We start from the raw sequence: 18,256 nt of genomic DNA, 5'->3' as shown, positions 1-18,256 counted from the left end.
CGTGGAGATGCGGACCTCCTCCTTGGGACCCTGTTCCCACGCTGATTGCAGAGGAGGCCTCTGTCGGTTGTATGGGGTTCCCCAATCTGTGATCAGCCAGGCCTGCCTCAGATTAGGACCCAAAATTGGCGTAGGGTTTAAGCTTTCCCTTTCATTAGTTTAGGTGTTTCATTGATGTTGAATTTTATCCGGATTGCTTAGGATTTGCATCCTCCCTCAAAATGGTGATGTGGTGCGATATTTGGGTACACTGAAACTTGCAAGATTGTGACCCAAACAGAGTTTAAAACAGTTTTCTACCGTATTAAGTAGTTGAGTGACTGAGTTGAAGTTCTGCCACAGTTAATCCTGAGCCTGGATGAATTATCTGGGTTGTACAGTGATCAGCGTGCTCTCCCCCAGTTCATTGTCTAGACTTGGGGAGCTAAACCATTTCTTAGTATTTCCAGAGTTGATTGATTGTTGCTTGGGATTCTGCTCAGGGGACGTGATGGATCAATAAGGGAGTACCGGTTTCCCTGATAAGCCTTTCTTTTCTGGACTCCGGTATTTCAGTGGTTTTGAATCTTTTTCTGATTGGTTAAGATGATCTCCTCTTTAAAGTGGGTGGCCTTTGGCATATTTGGGTTCCAGGGGGAAACCCAAGGTGCCACTCAGAGTTGGGACTCAAATTGAGGGCTTCAGACTCTTTCGCAGGTATTTGTGACTGGGAGTCTCCTTGGATTGCTCACCCTGCTGCCACTGTGCTTTGTGTGTGATGCTTTGTATGTGGTCTCGTGGGATGTAGGTAGGTAACAGCAGCCACTCAGATTGTGAATGAAGTGTGGGAACCAGAAGCTCATTAACAGCTAGAAAAAGGAAATAAATAAATAAAAGGCCCCTGGGTACAGGCGTTACTATCCCTGTCCCTAGTCCTGCAGTCTTTGCCCCTGAGCTCTTGGTTGACCGCGTGAGTTGATCGTGGTCCCTGGGATTTGTGAATGGAATCTCTGCAGGCCCTGGTGTTTGGAGTTGATTGGAGGCTGGCAGTTACTGCCAGACGTGGCCTTGCCGGCACCGAGTGTGGGTTCATCAGTTTCCCTACTCCTAGAGCTTGGACAAGTCTGGGAATCATACTCTTTTTGGAACACTGGTGGGTAATTGCAGTTTTTGTTTGTTTTTTCCTGATTGAACTTGTCTAGTGTCTATAGGCAAAAATTCTTTAGCTTCTTCTAGTATATTTAAGAGGGCTTTTTTTTTTTTTTTTTCGAGGTCCGTATTACCGGGAGTGAAGAATCTAAGGCTGTTTCTTAGGTTTTTTTTTTTAATTCTTGTTAAAAAACTACATTGGCAAGAGCCGCTGCTAATACATTGATGTCACTTTCATGGTGGCTCTTTTCCATGTTCCCCCTGCTTCACGTCTCCAGGTAGGAACAGGTGGAGTCCGTGATGAGGAAAGAGCTTTCTGTAAGTCTATAAGCCTCTTCTCTTTGGGTAAACAAGCAGCATCTTGTCTGTAGGCCTCAGCAAGTTGTGGGGCTTGGAAATGTTCCTCTGAAAAAAGGCTTTAGAAGTTTTCTTTGGGCTGGATCAGGTCCCTCTTATTTACCTCTCTCACCCTCCTTCCCAGTTTCTCCTGATTTCACCTTTCATGGCTCAGAGGAATAATTCCTTTCCCCAAGAAACTTGGGTTTATACCTCCTTGGACTTGCCCTCCTGTCAGTAAGTTGGTTAACTTTGTGCAGTTTTGAAGGATGTGTAAATCACACCATCTAACATTACATGCACGTATCTGCATGCCATTTTATCTGAATGTTGCTTTGATTGAACTTTCATGGGAATTCCGATTTTCTAGGCTGTATATATTGGATGCTTTCTATCTCACCCAAGTCCTGGGGAAAAAAGGATTTGATTTCTGTTTTTAGCGAAGGGGTTTCAGGTTAAAGGCAGACATTGGTTTGACAAGAATCTACATACAGTGAAGCAGGTTGGGGCCCTGAAGGGATGAGATTCCTTCAGATTCCAGCTGCAGCACTTACGGTTTTGTCTGAAACCACTAGCTTCCCTGTCTGCTCTGTTGTTTAGGGTAAGTCAGTGCTGATTCTTTGTGGTGCTAGCATTGTTATCGAAATAATAGTGAGAGCCTGGTGGACAGGTGTTTGTTACGGAGCCTTGTCAGTGTACTGACTTTTAAAAATTGTTCCTTGCCATTTTATGCTTTGTTGAATCCCTGTGAGATTTTTCCAAGGTTGCACTTTATAGGTGATCCCATTATAAATTGTGATTGGAAGTTCAGAATGACTTTTAACATCTACTGTTTTCAGATGTCTTGGGAAAACGATGTCCAGTTGAAATTTAATTTTTTTTCTCATTGAGTGCTTATGGAATGAAGAAAAATGTAGTCACAGAGCTGGACATGGGGCTCAATCCCATGAACCATGAGATTATGACCCCAGCTGAAATCCAGAGTCGGACGCTCAACCAACTGAGCCACCCAGGCGCCCATGTAGCCACTAGTTTTTAGCAGGAAGATGAGTTTATTGTCCAAGGACCATTTTCTTGTGTGCTATATATGAACACTAAGGACCATTTAGTTACGAAGTAACTTTTATTAGAGTATGTACATTTGCTCCAAATTATTTTTATAATCTTGGGCAGTTAGTGAGAATTGGTGCTATGGACAACTTGAGATCCATTGTAATTTTCCTTGACATTCCAAACAGTCCTCTTTCTTCTTATTTTCATTAGGATTGTGGTTTGAGCTCAGTCTTACTGGGATAATTTTGCAGGCTACCTGCTTTGCTGCTGCTTCCTTTGGACTGCTTTTTTCCTCTTACCTGAATCTGTGTATGTTTAAAGAATAAAATGTTGCGGGTTAGGTTTGCTTCTCAGTGGTACTTCTAGATTTTTTGCAGGTTAATAATCCTTGCTATGCATTCATAATTCAAGAAAACAGTCCAGATGTCAACAATGTGGAAATAACCAGCCCGGCCCCATGGCACATAGTGGCGCTTAATAAACATTTGTCCTGTGGGTGACCTGTGCAGAGTCCTAGCAGGGGGGAGTAACAGCTGTCCAGTAAATGGAGGTCTGTGGGCTTCTCGCATCCCACAGAGCAAGTGTGTGAACTGACGAGTGGAGGGAAGATGAACTGAGTCAATTTTGATGAAGTTACTTGAGTTTGTATTTAATTTAACGTAATTTATTTATTTAGAGCTTTTTTTTTTTTTCTTTTTTTTTTTTTTTTTCTTTTTTTAATCAGCTCTGGAAAAACTCTTTGGTGGGTTCTTAGAAAGTAAATAGGCAACTGCCAAATGACCCAGCAATTTCACCCTTGGGCATTTCTTCCAAAGAAAGGAACATTTATGTTTACATAAAAATCTATACACAAATGCTCATAGCAGCTTTATCCTTGATAGCCAAGAACTGGAAGCCACGTAGATGTCCTTCAGTAGGTGAATGGTTAAACCAAGATACGTCCATACCACGGAGTACTGCTTAGCGATCAAAAGAAGCAAGCTGTTGATAACACCTTGGATGAATCTTGAGGCAGTTACATTGCATGAAACAAGCCAGTGCTGAAAGGTTACATACTCTGGAATTCCATATATAATAACATTCTTGGAGTGGCAGAACTGTAGGGATGGTGAATGGATTAGTGGTTGGTAGGGTTAGGCATATGAGGAGTGGTGGAAGGGTGAGTATGACCAATCAAGGGCAACAGGAGGGATCCTTGGGATGGCAGTGGTCTGTCTGATTGTATCACCATGAGTGTTGTGGTTATGAATTGTACTGTAGTTTGCAAGATGTTGCCATTGTGGGAAACTGCTTTAAAGAGTACACGTGATCTCTGTTATTTCTTGTATACTGCAGGTGAAGCTGTAGTTATCTTGCAGTAGTTTTATTGAAAAGAGTGCCACCCTTACCCACCAAAATAATTCACATGTCTGTGGATTCAGATCCTTTGAGAGACCATCTTTTTTTCTTTGTAACTGGGGAGGGGAAAAGAATGCTTTTGGGAGAAGGAAACATATTGCACGCTAAGTTAAGAAAAAAATCCAGGGCTTCCCCATGGGGATACATGGGAGGGTCGCCCCTCCTGCCCCTGCCCCAACCAGGTGTGGAAGATTTCCTAAGCTTACTTCCTCTCCTGCTTGTTGCCTGAAGAGCATGTTGGGAAGAGGGTTTGGTAATTCCCACCTGGAGTCATGATACACGCTTAACTGTTATGTCCTCTCACAGGCAGATTTTAAAACCTTTCTATCGGTTCATCCGAGAGTTGGTGAAATTCCTCCTTTAATATATTACATTTGCGGTTTTTCAGTTGATGAAGCATCTTCCCACAAAGTCACCTTTTATCCTTACTGTTTGCAGCTCTTGGGCATAGCTAGTGTTGCCATTTCCTTTTTGATAACAGCTCTGAACAGGTAGATAATTTACCGGAGGATCCCACAGCTGCGAGGTTGGGGAGCCCAGTTGGATGCAAACGTGGGGCTTCTGTCTCCCAAAACCCATGAATGCTCTACAGTACCAGTGAGCCTGGACTCCTGGGTCTCGTGGGAGGCCAGTGGAGTTTCAGAAACATTTTGGAGAAAAATTTGTGTTTGTCAACTTTATATTTAGTCAAGGAAAGTATCTTTTTTTCCCTTTCTTTTTGTTTCTGTTTATTTTGAGAGAGAGCGTGAGCGGGAGGGGTGGGGTGGGGGTGGGGGGGCAGAGAGAATCCTAAGCAGGCTCTGCCCTCGATCTCATGAACTGCAAGATCATGACCTGAGCCGAAATCAAGAGTCAGATGCTCAACTGACTAAGCTACCCAGGCACCCAGAAAATATGTTTTTAATTAGCATACAACATCTCCTTTTTTTATCAGAGAAAAGGACATTTTTTAAAAATTGAAACTATTTGTGGAAATCATTATCCCTGACTTTACACCTCCCTGTGGACCAGTAAAAAACACTGTTGCAGACAGAATTGGGAATCACTGCACCAGCGTTCGGATCTGTGTTGGATTTTCAAATTTCTCCCAGTGGCATCCATAACCAGATTTTAGGTTGGCATCTTTTGGCTGGGTTGCTTTGTTAAAAATTATTTTTCGCGTGTCCTTGATGATGTCAATCTGTAAAGGTTTGCAGAGTCACTAAAGAGTAGCATGTGTCATTTCACTTCATGCTCCAGGATAGGATAGCTCTGGAGATGGGGAAACCAGGAGCTGGGGTTTGGATCCTTTCAAAGCTTAATCCATTCAGTCTTTTAGATGAGCATCCGCTTCGGGACAATTCCCCGGAGTTGCTGGAATAGCTGTAGGACTTTGTGAAATAGATAGTTGGGGCTATACCTGTTGCGGTGTTGCCACTGCACCTGTTCATTCATTTTACAGACTAACTTGGGCATGTGTCTTTTTCAGCAGCAAGTGCCTTGCGTTGAGTTCTAATTAGCAAGAGGTCAGCACGTTGCAAGCCAAAGGTTTTGTGGTTTAAACTTCTGTAACTCTGCATGCTGTGAGTGGGCTGGATTTGAGAAGGAAAAAAACCCTGATCCCTTCGTGTTAGAACATCCCCAGCTACCCAGAGTTCATGTTTAAAATCCTGATTCTCCACTCCACCTGTTCCTCGCTTGGGTTTCTTTTCAGAGGAGCTTGACTGGTAAAAAGCCAGGCTTCCTTGTGCCTTGCTGTTGAATCATAAAGGTGGTTGCAGGAGTAGCTTCTGTTTAAAGTTTGGTTGTCAGGGGCCAGTGGAGTGTTGGCTGTAGGCAAGCAGGTGGGTGTTGTGGACCTCTTGCCAACAGTGTTCTTTGCTAAAAATCTTGAAAAGGAGGTTTCTGTTCACCCAGAAGACCTCTCTGTCTGTTAAAGAGAGGGATTCCCTGGTATTCAAGACTAGAGCGGTTAGTTTCTGAAAAGCTGGCTTGGATGACAGGTCTGGGTTCGCATAGAGACCAGGGAGGCCAGATTTGTTGGCCTGCAAAGGAACATTGTCTCCAGTTTTTCAGCATTTGTTTTAGTTCACATAATTAGTGCTCTTACTTTCTTTGTCCCCCTGAATCAGGAGGCATCACCACCAAGGTCTGGTCTAAGGGAGGAGGGCCTGGGGGTGAGTGTTCCACAGATGGGCCAGGTGGGGTGCTCAGGGCCAGCCACACAGCCCAGTGAGTCTCTTCAGGGATTCATTCTGGGGCCTGCCTCTTGGAGCAGAGGAAGACCAAGAGATACAGCCGCTTGCGACAGAGGCACACCCACGTTCTTAGTTTTAACAGTGAAGGCAGCGGATGGAGACCTACATGCGGGACAGTCGATGAAAGCGGGTGCATTTGGGGGCGTACGCGTGTCCTTGAGGTACTTTTGACGGGCTGGGTTTTTCGTTTGTTTTTTTCTGTTTTTTGTCACAACATCTTTTTACCCAGGGGTGCAAGAATGATTTCTCTACTCCCAGTGTCTATCAGGTGGCATTTGTTCTTACAGCGATTGCCTACATCCACTGTGGAAAATCACCATTTTCAGAGTAGGAAGTTGGGATATACACCTCTGCACTAGTGGCAAAGTAGGGTTTGGTTTTTTGTTTTTTTTTTTTTAATTTTTTTAATTTTTTTCCAATGTTTATTTATTTTTGAGACAGAGAGAGACAGAGCATGAACGGGGGAGGGGCAGAGAGAGAGGGAGACACAGAATCGGAAGCAGGCTCCAGGCTCTGAGCCGTCAGCCCAGAGCCCGACACGGGGCTCAAACTCACAGATTGCGAGATCGTGACCTGAGCTGAAGTCGGATGCTTAACCGACTGAGCCACCCAGGCGCCCCAGGTTTTGGTGTTGTTTTTTTTTTTAAGTATCATTACAGACTCAAGCTTTTCCATGCATTTAATGTGCTGAATCAATTTAGGGTTTTTTTCTTTTTTTTTTTAGTGTTTTTTTTTTTTTTAATTTTTTTGAAAGTTTGTTTATTTTTGAGAGAGAGAGAGGGAGACACAGAATCCAAGGCAGGCTCCAGGATCTGAGCTGTCAGCACAGAGCCCGAACTCACGAACCGCGAGATCATGACCTGAGCCAAAGTCGGATGCTTAACCAACTGAGCCATCCAGGCGCCCCTTAGGTTGTTTATTTTTAACATCTCATTATGAAAATTCTCAAACATATACCGAAGGTGACATGGTTTTACAGTGAACAGCCACCTGTATATAAAGCTCAGGTTCTGCCGTTGACATTTGACTATACTTTTGTTTCACACATCTCTTCCTTTGTTCTGGTCATCCTTCAGTCCACATTTATTTATGCATTTATCGAGTTTCTTTGACGTCTAATCCACTTTACTTTTATGATGCATTTCAAAGTAGCAAAAAATTACAGTCCTCCATCTGAATATTAACTAGAGTCCAGTATTTATTTACAGCCCCCTTTTTTTTCTTTTGAAGTAACGTACACGTCTTGAGACTACCATTCAAGTAGTTTTGACCACTGAATATACCAACTCCTACCAAGATACAGACCGTGATCATCACCCCGAAAGCGCCCATCCCAGGTGTGCCTGCCACCATCTGCCTAATGCAGCTAGCTGCTGAATAGTTTTGCCTGTTCTAGAACTTTGTGCAGGTGGAAGCATTTTATGTTTGTTTTGTTTTTTGTAATCCATTGCCCCAGATGTGGCCAGTGGGAGCCTTCACAGGTCAGCTCCTTGTTCTTTGGATGACCTGCATTAGTGTCTGAGTGCCTCTTTGCTTTCTGATGCTGCAAATGACCCCGGCTCACGCAGTTTCTGTGTTAGGTGCAGGCCAGCCATTTCTCTGGGGAGCTCTTTTTAGTAAGGTAGACACTGTCGGTCCTACAAAACCCTAAATAAAAGGGTCACAGCCACCTGAAACCATGGTTTAAGTTGTTATTTTTTAAGTTTTCTGCATTTGATGTTTTTGTGATGGAGGAGGAGTGTAGCGTGAAGAGATAGTCCGTGTGGAGTGAAGCCTCGGCTCCTGGCACCTGGCTGGGCTTGGAAGGAAGGCGATTCTTTACCTTGCATCGCCCACTGGGCCCAGAGGGGCAAGGCATTTTTCTGCCATGCCTGTCACCGTTCTAGCATGGAGGCGCACACTGAGTACTTGTTGAGTAAATAAATCAGGTTTTAAACCTACCAGCCGTCATCGTGAGGTCAATGAGGTTCCAGCATAGGTATGGCCAGGAGTGGGGGGCGTTCAACATGGCCATTTTACCATCAGGCTGTGAGCTCTCTAATGGTCTGCTTCTTGGTTTAGAACTGAGTTTCTGGGAGCGCCTGGGTGGCTCAGTTGGTTAAGTGTTTGACTTTGGCTCAGGTCACGATCTCGAGGTTCCTGAGTTCAGGCCCCGTGTCGGGTTCTGTGCCAACAGCTCAGAGCTGGGAACCTGCTTCCGATTCCAATTCCGATTCTCTCTCTGCCCCTCCCCTGCTCATGTTCTCTTTCTCTCAGAAATCAATAACGGTGCCTGGGTGGCTTAGTCGGTTAAGCATCCGACTTCAGCTCAGGTCATGATCTCGCAGTTTGTGGGGTTGAGCCCCACGTCGGGCTCTGTGCTGACAGCTCAGAGCCTGGAGCCTGCTTTAGATTCTGTGTCTCCCTCTCTCTCTGCCCCTCCCCTGCTCATGCTCTGTCTCTGTCTCTGTCTCTCTCTTTCTCTCAAAAATAAAAAAAATTTTTTTTAAACCAATAAATAATAAAACAATTAAAAAGAACTAGGTTTCTAGAGCTTTGGTTGAATTTTTGTGTTAAAAAAAATTTTTTTTTTAATGTTTATTTTTTTTAATTTATTTTTTTTTTAATTTTTTTTTTTCAACGTTTTTTATTTTTTTATTTTTGGGACAGAGAGAGACAGAGCATGAACCGGGGAGGGGCAGAGAGAGAGGGAGACACAGAATCGGAAACAGGCTCCAGGCTCCGAGCCATCAGCCCAGAGCCTGACGCGGGGCTCGAACTCACGGACCGCGAGATCGTGACCTGGCTGAAGTCGGACGCTTAACCGACTGTGCCACCCAGGCGCCCCAATTTAATGTTTATTTTTGAGAGAGAGAGAGAGAGAGAGAGCGAGGGAGGGGCAGAGAGAAAGAGGAAGAGACAGAATCTGAAGCAGGCTCCAGGCTCTGAGCTGTCAGCACAGAACCCGACGCGGGGCTCGAACTCACTGAGCCCTGAGATCATGACCTGAGCTGAAGTAGGACGCTCAGCTGACTGAGCCACCCAGGTGCTCCGGTTGAATTTTTAGATGACCTTCCATGGCTGTACTTTTGTGGGAGGACTTAAGTACATTCCGCAGTTAAAGAAAACTGTTATGGAAGTTTTCAGACCTCGTAGGTGAATGAATCCAGGCATACCCATCCCCCAGCTTCGACAGCTATCAGCATTTTGCCGTCTTGTTTTATTTTTCTCCCCATCACCACTGTCTGCCTTACTGGAGTATTTTAGGGCGAATATCAGGCATGTGCTTTCAACCATCAATTTGTCTTAAATATGTATCTAACATTAGTAAAGCATTCTTTTTGAGCACGACCTTGATACCATTTGTTCCTCACTGAACGAATGATAATTCCTTCATGTAGGATGCACTTCCGACTGTACGTCACTCATCACTTAGCCCCACAGCAGCCTGGCAAACAGAGATCCTGTTGGTAGAGAAAGTTGGTGCCATTTTGAAGGGTCCGTGGCGTTTGTGCTGCATGTTTTCCGTAGGTTGACTTGTTGCATGTTTACCCCCCTTCGGAGGTGCAGGGGCCGCATCCAGGTCCAGGGGAAACTTCAGGGCCTGCGGCTAGCGGCTGGGCGGGCAGGGTTTCAAGTCCAGGTCTGTGTGGGAGCTCCCACTTGGTGGTGACTGAGTGATTTACCAAGGGCATCGTGGAGACTGGCCTCCACTCCTCCCCTGCCCCCCAAAGAAGCCCTTGACCCCCACTTGTCCTCTTGCATAGCTCTCGTTCCACCCTTCGATTTTATAGTTCCACTTTGAAACCTACAAATTTGCAATTAGATCGTTAGGTAATCCTGAAGTGTTGTGGGAAATTCTTGTTTTGGCCAGTCATGTCCAAGTTTATCCTTGAAGCGTGTGCCTTTCCACAAGGTGGAGACTGCTGCCCTGACTGGTAACTGGCTTCGATCGAAGGGGCTGTCTGTTTTGTGGTTGGATGGGATGGGTGGATTCATCTGTTGTGTATCATTGTGATGGATTTTCTGTGTTGTTCACTCACTTGGAAGATGTCAGTGTGGACCAGACTGTTTGCACAGAGTAGGAATGAGTAGGTTGTCGTCAGCATGTTATTTAGAGCCCCAAATGGTAATTACAGCTACGCCTGTTCTAAAGACTCCTGTTGTGCACTTGAGTTCTCTTGGTCTCTTCAAAATTTAACCCACGGAGGGGGGCACGTGGTGCAGTGGTCACATCCACCTGATGTTTCAGAAGGTTCTTGCCTTTCTGGTTGACAGACACCTTTTGGGGCTCTTAGTCCCCTGCTTTCCTTCCATTTCTTCATGACCCTCAAAGACCAGAGCTCCTTCCCTCTCTTTTCCTTCTCCAAACACCAGGATTTTGCTGAGTATTTATATTGTTACCATTTATTGGAGGCGTGTTAAGCTTTTATTTTTTATATTTGTGAAAAGTGACATACTTTAGGGGTGCCTGGGTGGCTCAGTCAGGTGAGCATCTGACTCTTGATTTTGGTTCAGGTCATGATCTTGCGGTTTGCGGGATCGAGTCCTATGTTGGGCTCCTCGCCGACAGCATGTAGCCAGCTTGGGATTCCCTCTCTGTTTGCCCCCCCATCCCGCTCATGATCTCGCTCTTTTTAATATTTTTGTAATATTTATTTTTCGAGAGAGGAGAGTGTGCTGCCCGCAAGCCAGGGAGAGACAGAGGGAGAGGGAGACCGAGGATCTGAAGCAGGCGCCATGCTGACACCAGAGAGCCTGTTGCGGGGCTCGAACCCATGAACTCTGCAAGATCATGACCTGAGCCAAAATCGGGTGCTTAACTGACTGCCCCCCCCCTTTCAAAATAAATAAACACTTTTAAAAAATCGGGCATACTGGGGCACCTAGATGGCTCAGTTGGTTAAGTGTCTGAGTACAGCTCGGATTGGGTTGTGATCTTGCAGTTTGTGGATTTGAGCCCCGCAGTGGGCTCTCTGCTGTCAGCAAGGAGCCAGGTTCGGATCCTCAGTCCCCCTATCTCTCTGCCCACCACCCCCACCCCCACCCCCGCTTGTGCACGTGTGCTCCCTTTCTCTCTCTTTCAAAATAAATAAATGAACTTTGACAAAATCTAGCACACTTTACATTAAAAAATTAAAAAAAGTAAAAGATGAAAGAAGATGAAATAGAAACCCTCTAGATGTGGGTGGAGTTGGATTCTGAAACCAGCTGTTTCCATTTTTAGGGAATTTTATAATTAGTTTGTGCCTCGGCTTACCAGCGGTTACCTGGAAATAAGGATGTGTCCTGCTGTGTTAACAGGGCCCCTCACGTGGCAGCACCACTGTCTTTCATCCTACTCAGTATCTGACTGCTACAATTCATCCGTGTATGAAATACTTGAAACTAAAATGATTTTCTGATCTTATAGATAGTTGAAGTATTGATAACACCAAGGAAATCTGTCACAGTTTGAAAAGATAAGCAAACATTTGATTTCCAGACACTACAGAAAAAAGAAGTAAAAATGGTAAGTTTTTAAAAAGTGTAAATACTGTTTCTTTATTCATATTCGAAGATGTAGCATTTCCCTAAAGCATTTGATTCTCCTATTTTTTCATTAGCTTTTTTGAATTATATTGCTGCACAGTGTAAAAATTCACACACATACGTACATGTATATACATACATATATATATAAATGCCTGAAGTGCCCCCTTCCTCTCAGCTGCCTCAAGAATGAACAGCCGTTTTCATTCAGTTGTCCTCCCCACACCTTCAGGAGCGTCCCCCTAGGTTTACTTTCACACAGATGATGAAGCCTGATTCTGCGTTGGGCGGCTTGGAAGAGAAGTGGACGCTCGTGTGGTCTCTGCATTGTTTTTAACTGAGTTTCCACATTTCCAGCGTCCGATGCGAATTTTTGTGAATGATGATCGCCACGTGATGGCAAAGCATTCTTCTGTTTATCCAACCCAAGAGGAACTGGAGGCCGTCCAGAACATGGTGTCCCACACAGAGAGGGCTCTCAAAGCTGTGTCTGACTGGATAGATGAGCAAGAGAAAGGAAGCGGTGAGCACGCCGAGTCTGAGAACGTGGATGTGCCCCCAGAGGACGAGACCAAAGAAGGGGCTGGGTAAGTTTGAGGGTTTGGGGCGGTGGGGATCTTTCGTGGAGAGACTGGCCAGCGTAGGGGTGAACATTTCCTTTTCTAAGAAACTCCAGCCTCTCCATGGCCTCTGGGTTCTGGCTATGCTGAATCCCTCACCGAGCATCCTTTGGTCTGTCCCTCAGGGAGCAGAAGACGGAGCACATGACCAGAACCCTGCGGGGCGTGATGCGTGTTGGCCTCGTGGCAAAGGGCCTGCTGCTCAAGGGGGACTTGGATTTGGAGCTGGTGCTGCTATGTAAGGAGAAGCCCACGACTGCCCTCCTGGACAAGGTGGCCGACAACCTGGCCATCCAGCTCGCTGTGAGTGTGACCGTCTCCACTGGGTGGGGCGGGCAGACTGCGCATGTTGCGGGTGCAGGGCAAGGGAAGAGCGGCCCATTCGTGCTGTGCACCAAGAGATGGCTCCAAACCCACCCTTGCACGTGCGGGTGGATGCCACAGAACTCTAAGGCTCTACGGACAGTGCCTGGCTGCATGTGATAGGCCCAGAGCTCTTTCAGCTAGGAAAGACTCCGTGTCTGCTGTGCTCCGGGCTGCACTGGAACTTTACGTCCAGAGCCAATTGAGTCGATGGGTGTCGATGGTTGAATAGAAGGTGCAATTATTAACTCTTCCCCACTGATCCAAAACTGGGCACGAGAACTTTTTAAAAACCAACTTTTTGGGGGCACCTAGGTGGCTCGGTCCGTTAAGCCTCTGACTCTTTTTTTTTTTTTTTTTTAATTTTTTTTTAATGTTTATTTATTTTTGAGACAGAGAGAGACAGAGCATGAACAGAGAGGGAGACACAGAATCTGAAACAGGCTCCAGGCTCCGAGCCGTCAGCACAGAGCCTGACGCGGGGCTCGAACTCACGGACCGTGAGATCGTGACCTGAGCGAAGTCGGACGCTTAACCGACTGAGCCACCCAGGCGCCCCAAGCCTCTGACTCTTGATCTCACCTCAGGTCTTGATCTCAGCTCAGAGTGATGAGTTCAAGCCCCACACTGGGCTCCACGCTGGGTGTGGAGCCTACTGAAAACATAAGACCAGCTTCTTCATCTTGTTACAAAAGTGTTGCATAAATAATCGCTTCTGACATTTCTGGAACATTTACTACACCAGAGCCTAGGCCACATGTGCTGTTTATGTTATTTCTTTGTCCTCATAACAACCCTTTGAAACAGGACTTTATCATCTGAGTATATTAGAAGATGTGACTGGGATGCAGGGAGCTGAGTAGTTGACCTCAGCATCCCTGGTTGGTGAGTTCTGGGGCTGTAGAACCTCTGTGTGCCGCCACCCTATGCTGCCCCCCTGGGACACATTCACCCCATTTAGCAACAGGATAAGCAAAAGAAGCAAGTGAAAAAACTAAGAAATCTCATTCCTTGGGGAAACACCCTGTTCATTTTCATATGTAAACGTGCATTTTCTTTGCCTGTGACTGATAATTTGGGGTTTCGGATGGTGGTCAGAATTGAAAAGTAGAGCTGGTGCAGTACAGCAGACACTTCTGGAAGGCTGTTTCAGGGAATGAAGCCCGAGACTTTTCTGTTCCAGTGGTCATTTTTAAGTTAATTTTAACTCGCGTCTGTAAAAAGCGTATTCATTGATGAAAATTACATTGTTGTGAATGTTTCTAAAAGAAAGACGCCTTTTGTAAAAAGCCAATCTTTAAAGAAAGGTACAAAGTGTATTTTTACTGACTGAGATTAGTGTTTTCTGACTGGGGCAGTTTGGTCCCCACAGAGGACATTGAGCGAGCTGGAGACAATTTGGGTTGTCCCAGCAGTGGGGCGTGGGGTGCTGCTGGCGTCTGCCAGGTGGAGGAGGCTGGAGACGTCTGCCCAAATGGCCTGCAGTGCACAGGATGGCCCCACAGCCCAGAATGCTCTGGCCCAGAGCGTCCGTAGCGCTGAGGTGGAGAGACCCCATTTTAGGTTTTCCAGAGTGCATCTGTCCTCCTCCTTTATGTTTTCCCTAACAGAAATCATAGAAGTTTGAATTCTCTTCATCAGGGCTCATAAACTAGTATAAAGGAGAAAGTGGAAGCCAGGGTGTTGTAATACCCTTTTGTAGATACGTGCATTTGCAGCAAATAGGTGCTTTTTTTTTTAACGCATAATGTGACACAAATTCTCTTACTACACAGTTTTTTTTTCCACACTGATGGCTGCTCATCTCAGTATGGAAATACGGGTGGTGGATGCCCGCTCTGCTGCGTGTTGTGCTTTCCGTGTGGTGTCCGTGTAAGCCTCCTGCGGCCTCCTGGTGTGGGTCGTGTCACTAAGTCCATGTTAGAAATTAGACACCAACATCTTAATGAGATTAAGTGATGTGCCCAAAGTTACACGACTAGCCGGCGACAAAGTAAAGATTTGTACCCTTGGTCTCCTTGGCCCAGAACCTAAAGCTTTGTTTTGCAAAGCTCCCGTGAAAGTTTCTCTGCGTAGAGACCTCCACTCTGGGGTACACAGAAAGCGGCCAAAGACCCAGTCAGTAAGAGGGAGGTCCTGATACCCTAGATGAAGGCACTGCTCTCATGTCACACCCCAAGAAGTTGACATGTGTGCTGTGGTAACCAGCAGAGACAGATACAGCTGTTGATTGCCAGCCTTGGGGAAGAAGTATGTTTTGAAAGTTGCGTTTTCTTTTGTAGGCTGTTACAGAAGACAAGTACGAAATACTCCAGTCTGTCGATGATGCTGCGATTGTGATAAAAAACACAAAAGAGCCTCCATTGTCCCTGACCATCCACCTGACCTCCCCTGTTGTCAGAGAAGAAATGGAGAAAGTATTAGCCGGAGGTAGGGAGGCTGAGAAAGGCCAGCAGGACTTTGGAAACTTGGTGTTCCCTCGCCAGCCAAATGTGCTATTCAGTTTTAGACTGCTTTGATAAAAGGATATCGGTGTAGCTTTGACCACCTTTACTCTGAGGTCACACCTCCCGTTCAGTTTCAGTGCTTGGGAGTTTGACAAAACGGTTGCACTAAAAGTGAGTAGCACTTTTCATAGAGGATTGCACCATTTTTATCTTAATCCTTGAATGTTCTCATCAGTGTTAAACTTGGTTTTTCTGTCGAGCGTTCTTTGGCCTTGAAAAAGGGTGTCCCTGGTGATTTTATGGCTTTTAAATTACGGAAGACAACCAGATGGTTTCTGCATGAACATCACGATGGAGTTGTGCAAACAGCTTGTGTTGCAGCAGAACCGAGGGCTTCTTGGTTTGTCCTCTTCCATTGGCTGCTTTTATCAGCTGCCGTGATGGAAATGCAAAGAGTTGATACAGAGTTTTGGATAAAGTTTTCAACAATTGTGTGCTTTTCAAACCAAAACCTCAGAGACTTCTAATGCTTTCACCGTTCAAAGGCCACCAAGGGCCCCTCACGCGTCTCTTCCGTGCGGATGTTTTTTAATCACAGATCTCACACCGCAGAGTGAAGGTAACAGGCCTTATCCAAATCCCTGACACGCAACTGGCAGCAGTGACAGTGCCCCGGTTCTGCTGCAGCAGAGGCTCACACTCTGCGCCCTTGTTGCTATTTGATTACCTTTGGTTCTGATACCTGATTCCAATTATCGATTTAGGGACGCTGGACCTTTGACCAACAGGACTCTCTCTGTCAAGGGCTGGGGCTAGGGCAGTCCCGCCTGGTGGGCGGAGGTGGTCCCCTTTGCTGCAGATGCCTCAGGGGATGGCCGTTGTGGGAAGCAGAGAGGGAGTTCATTTCCACTCCCCCCACCTATTTTGGTTGTTTTTATTTTTGGGTTCTTTTTTTGTTTTTGTTTTTTTGGAGGGAGGTTGTTGTTTTTTTGTTTTTTGGTGGTTTTTTTGTGTCTTTTTTTTTGCTTTTGTGTTTTTTTGCTATTGAAATTTTTAGCATAGCTAATCTATTGGGAGATCATGGGGAGGAAGCAAGGTAATTGTCTATTAGAAGATAGGATCCACCTATCTGTCCCCCTCCCCCATGGGATTATTCCTTTTAGAGTAATTTCCCACTTTTGTTTTTGTTACTGTTTTTTGTTTTTGTTTTTGTTTTTTTGGAGGGGCCTCCGATTTTTATGATCTCCTCAGGGCAGAGTTAAACACACTCTAGCTTCTCCTTCCCTGGTCTAGGGTGGAGAGGACTTGAGATTCTGGGAGCCTCAGCTGCCCTTTAGGAAGCTGCCACATCCCCTTTCCACCTGACAGAAACCCCTTGGTCAAACTGTGCCTTGTCTTCTTATTCCATCCATGAATAGAAACGCTATCAGTCAACGATCCCCCGGACGTTCTGGACAGGCAGAAATGCCTTGCTGCCTTGGCGTCCCTCCGACACGCCAAGTGGTTCCAGGTTTGCATTTTGTTCTTCTATTTGTCTTTTGGTAGAGAATTCCTAAGTTTTAGCTTGGCTAACTTCCACCATAAAGTTTCGGTAACGTTGAAGATCGCCGTGCCGCACTTAGTACCTGCAGGCGTGCAGTTGCTAAAGGAGCGCGCACAGACAAATTTGACACCCCCAGAGGAGGCTTGTGACTGAGTAGGTGGGCTGCTGCTGCTTTGTGCCAAGAGTAACCTTGTTCTCGTCCACCTGGTGAAGTTGCCACTGACCACGCACTTGATGGTCTTGAACGTTCACCGTTTACCCTTGACAAAGTAGCGCCTTGAGACTCGTGTTTTTCATGTTTGCCTTGTGTTGAGGGAGGTTCCTTGGTGTAAAGAGCCTGTACTTTGTTCTCTAGGCCAGAGCCAACGGGCTGAAGTCGTGTGTCATTGTCATCCGGGTCCTGAGGGACCTGTGTACCCGCGTGCCCACCTGGGGTCCCCTCAGAGGATGGGTAAGGACCTCGTAGCCGTGCCCATCTGGGGGTCGTGTGCACAGAGACTTTCTCCCATATCCCAGTAGTACGTTGTGGTAACTGGGCCCGAGTGGCGCTTCGGGGTGTGCCCGAGGCACCCCTGTGCTAGCCATATATTGAGCGGGCACTTTGTGCCACACCCTGGGTGGGGGATGAGAGCTAGACCAGAACCCCCCCTCCCGCCCCACCCCATGGTGGGCACAGAGCTTGGCCTAAGGAGAGGGCTGGCCAGCTAGCACTTCCTGTGATATGCTCTACTCCAAGAAGAAGCATTTTTGTAGCTGCTCTTGGAAAGGGGTCAACAAACTCTGGGGCCCATAGGCCAGTCTGGCCAGCTGCCTGTTTGTCTACAGCCCATAGTTGAGAGTGGGTTTTATATTTTTAAGTGGCTACATAATAAATACAAGTACCTACATAAAGGCCACGTCTTGGCTTCTTGGCTTCTACAGTCTGAAAGATTTAACAGTTATCTCTTTAAGGAAAAGTTACCCAGCTGGGCTCTAGTTGTCCTGTTTTTGGTTTAGCCTCAACTTGTGAACTTGGAGTGCTCTGATATCCCCCCTCCCCCTAAACACACACACAGTGACAGCTCCTCGATACAGGCCGACCACCTTCTGGACAGTGGAGTTAACTGTCCGTCTTGCCTTTCAGCCCCTCGAGCTTCTTTGTGAGAAGTCCATCGGCACAGCCAACAGACCCATGGGTGCCGGCGAGGCCCTGCGGAGAGTGCTGGAGTGCCTGGCGTCGGGCATCGTGATGCCAGGTTGGGGCCTTGTGCTTTGCAAGTTGCAGGGAAAGGACAGGGATTGAGGCCCTGAGGCCACTTCCTGGCGGGTCCCTTGACCGGGTTAGGGCAGCAGCAGCCCCGTGTCCCCCCTAGGACTGAAGCATGTGACTACCCTCTTGCACCATCATATCCAGCCCTGTGCCGGCTCCGCAGCTGTGACTCAGGGCGGATCCGGGGCAGTGGTGACCCACTCCCACGCGAGCTCCTTGCTCTGAGACACGTGGATTATTTCTCATGGGCTGGATGCCGAGTGGGTCACCGAGCTCAGCGTGTTTTCCAGAGCTGGGTGTGGATGGGGCGTGGGGGGTAACGCACCTGGTTCCCTCAGCCAACACAACTCTTCCGAGATGCTAAAAGATAA

The 18,256-nt window shown here is 46.5% G+C and overlaps 1 protein-coding gene across 5 annotated transcripts in view; it reads left to right on the top strand.

The window, feature by feature from the left end:
• The window catches only part of ILF3 (interleukin enhancer binding factor 3), a 32,211-nt gene that overhangs the window by 748 nt on the left and 13,207 nt on the right, over positions 1-18,256 (top strand). For 4 of the 5 annotated variants that reach the window (XM_058728042.1, XM_058728040.1, XM_058728044.1 and 1 more), the window contains exons 2-8: positions 11,545-11,643; positions 12,021-12,250; positions 12,409-12,586; positions 14,929-15,076; positions 16,512-16,603; positions 16,992-17,087; positions 17,760-17,871. In XM_058728042.1, the coding sequence (XP_058584025.1) occupies positions 11,641-11,643; positions 12,021-12,250; positions 12,409-12,586; positions 14,929-15,076; positions 16,512-16,603; positions 16,992-17,087; positions 17,760-17,871 (859 nt within the window). In that variant the 5' untranslated portion in view covers positions 11,545-11,640. Of the gene's footprint in view, positions 1-7,382; positions 7,490-11,544; positions 11,644-12,020; positions 12,251-12,408; positions 12,587-14,928; positions 15,077-16,511; positions 16,604-16,991; positions 17,088-17,759; positions 17,872-18,256 lie in introns of all 5 variants that reach the window. The other variant, XM_058728041.1, reaches the window with a different exon arrangement.

Source organism: Neofelis nebulosa, chromosome 4 (assembly GCF_028018385.1).
Source record: "Neofelis nebulosa isolate mNeoNeb1 chromosome 4, mNeoNeb1.pri, whole genome shotgun sequence".
NCBI classification, from domain to species: domain Eukaryota; kingdom Metazoa; phylum Chordata; class Mammalia; order Carnivora; family Felidae; genus Neofelis; species Neofelis nebulosa.
The sequence above is the reverse complement of the archived record's forward strand: the minus strand, read 5'-3'. Positions and strand labels throughout refer to the sequence as shown.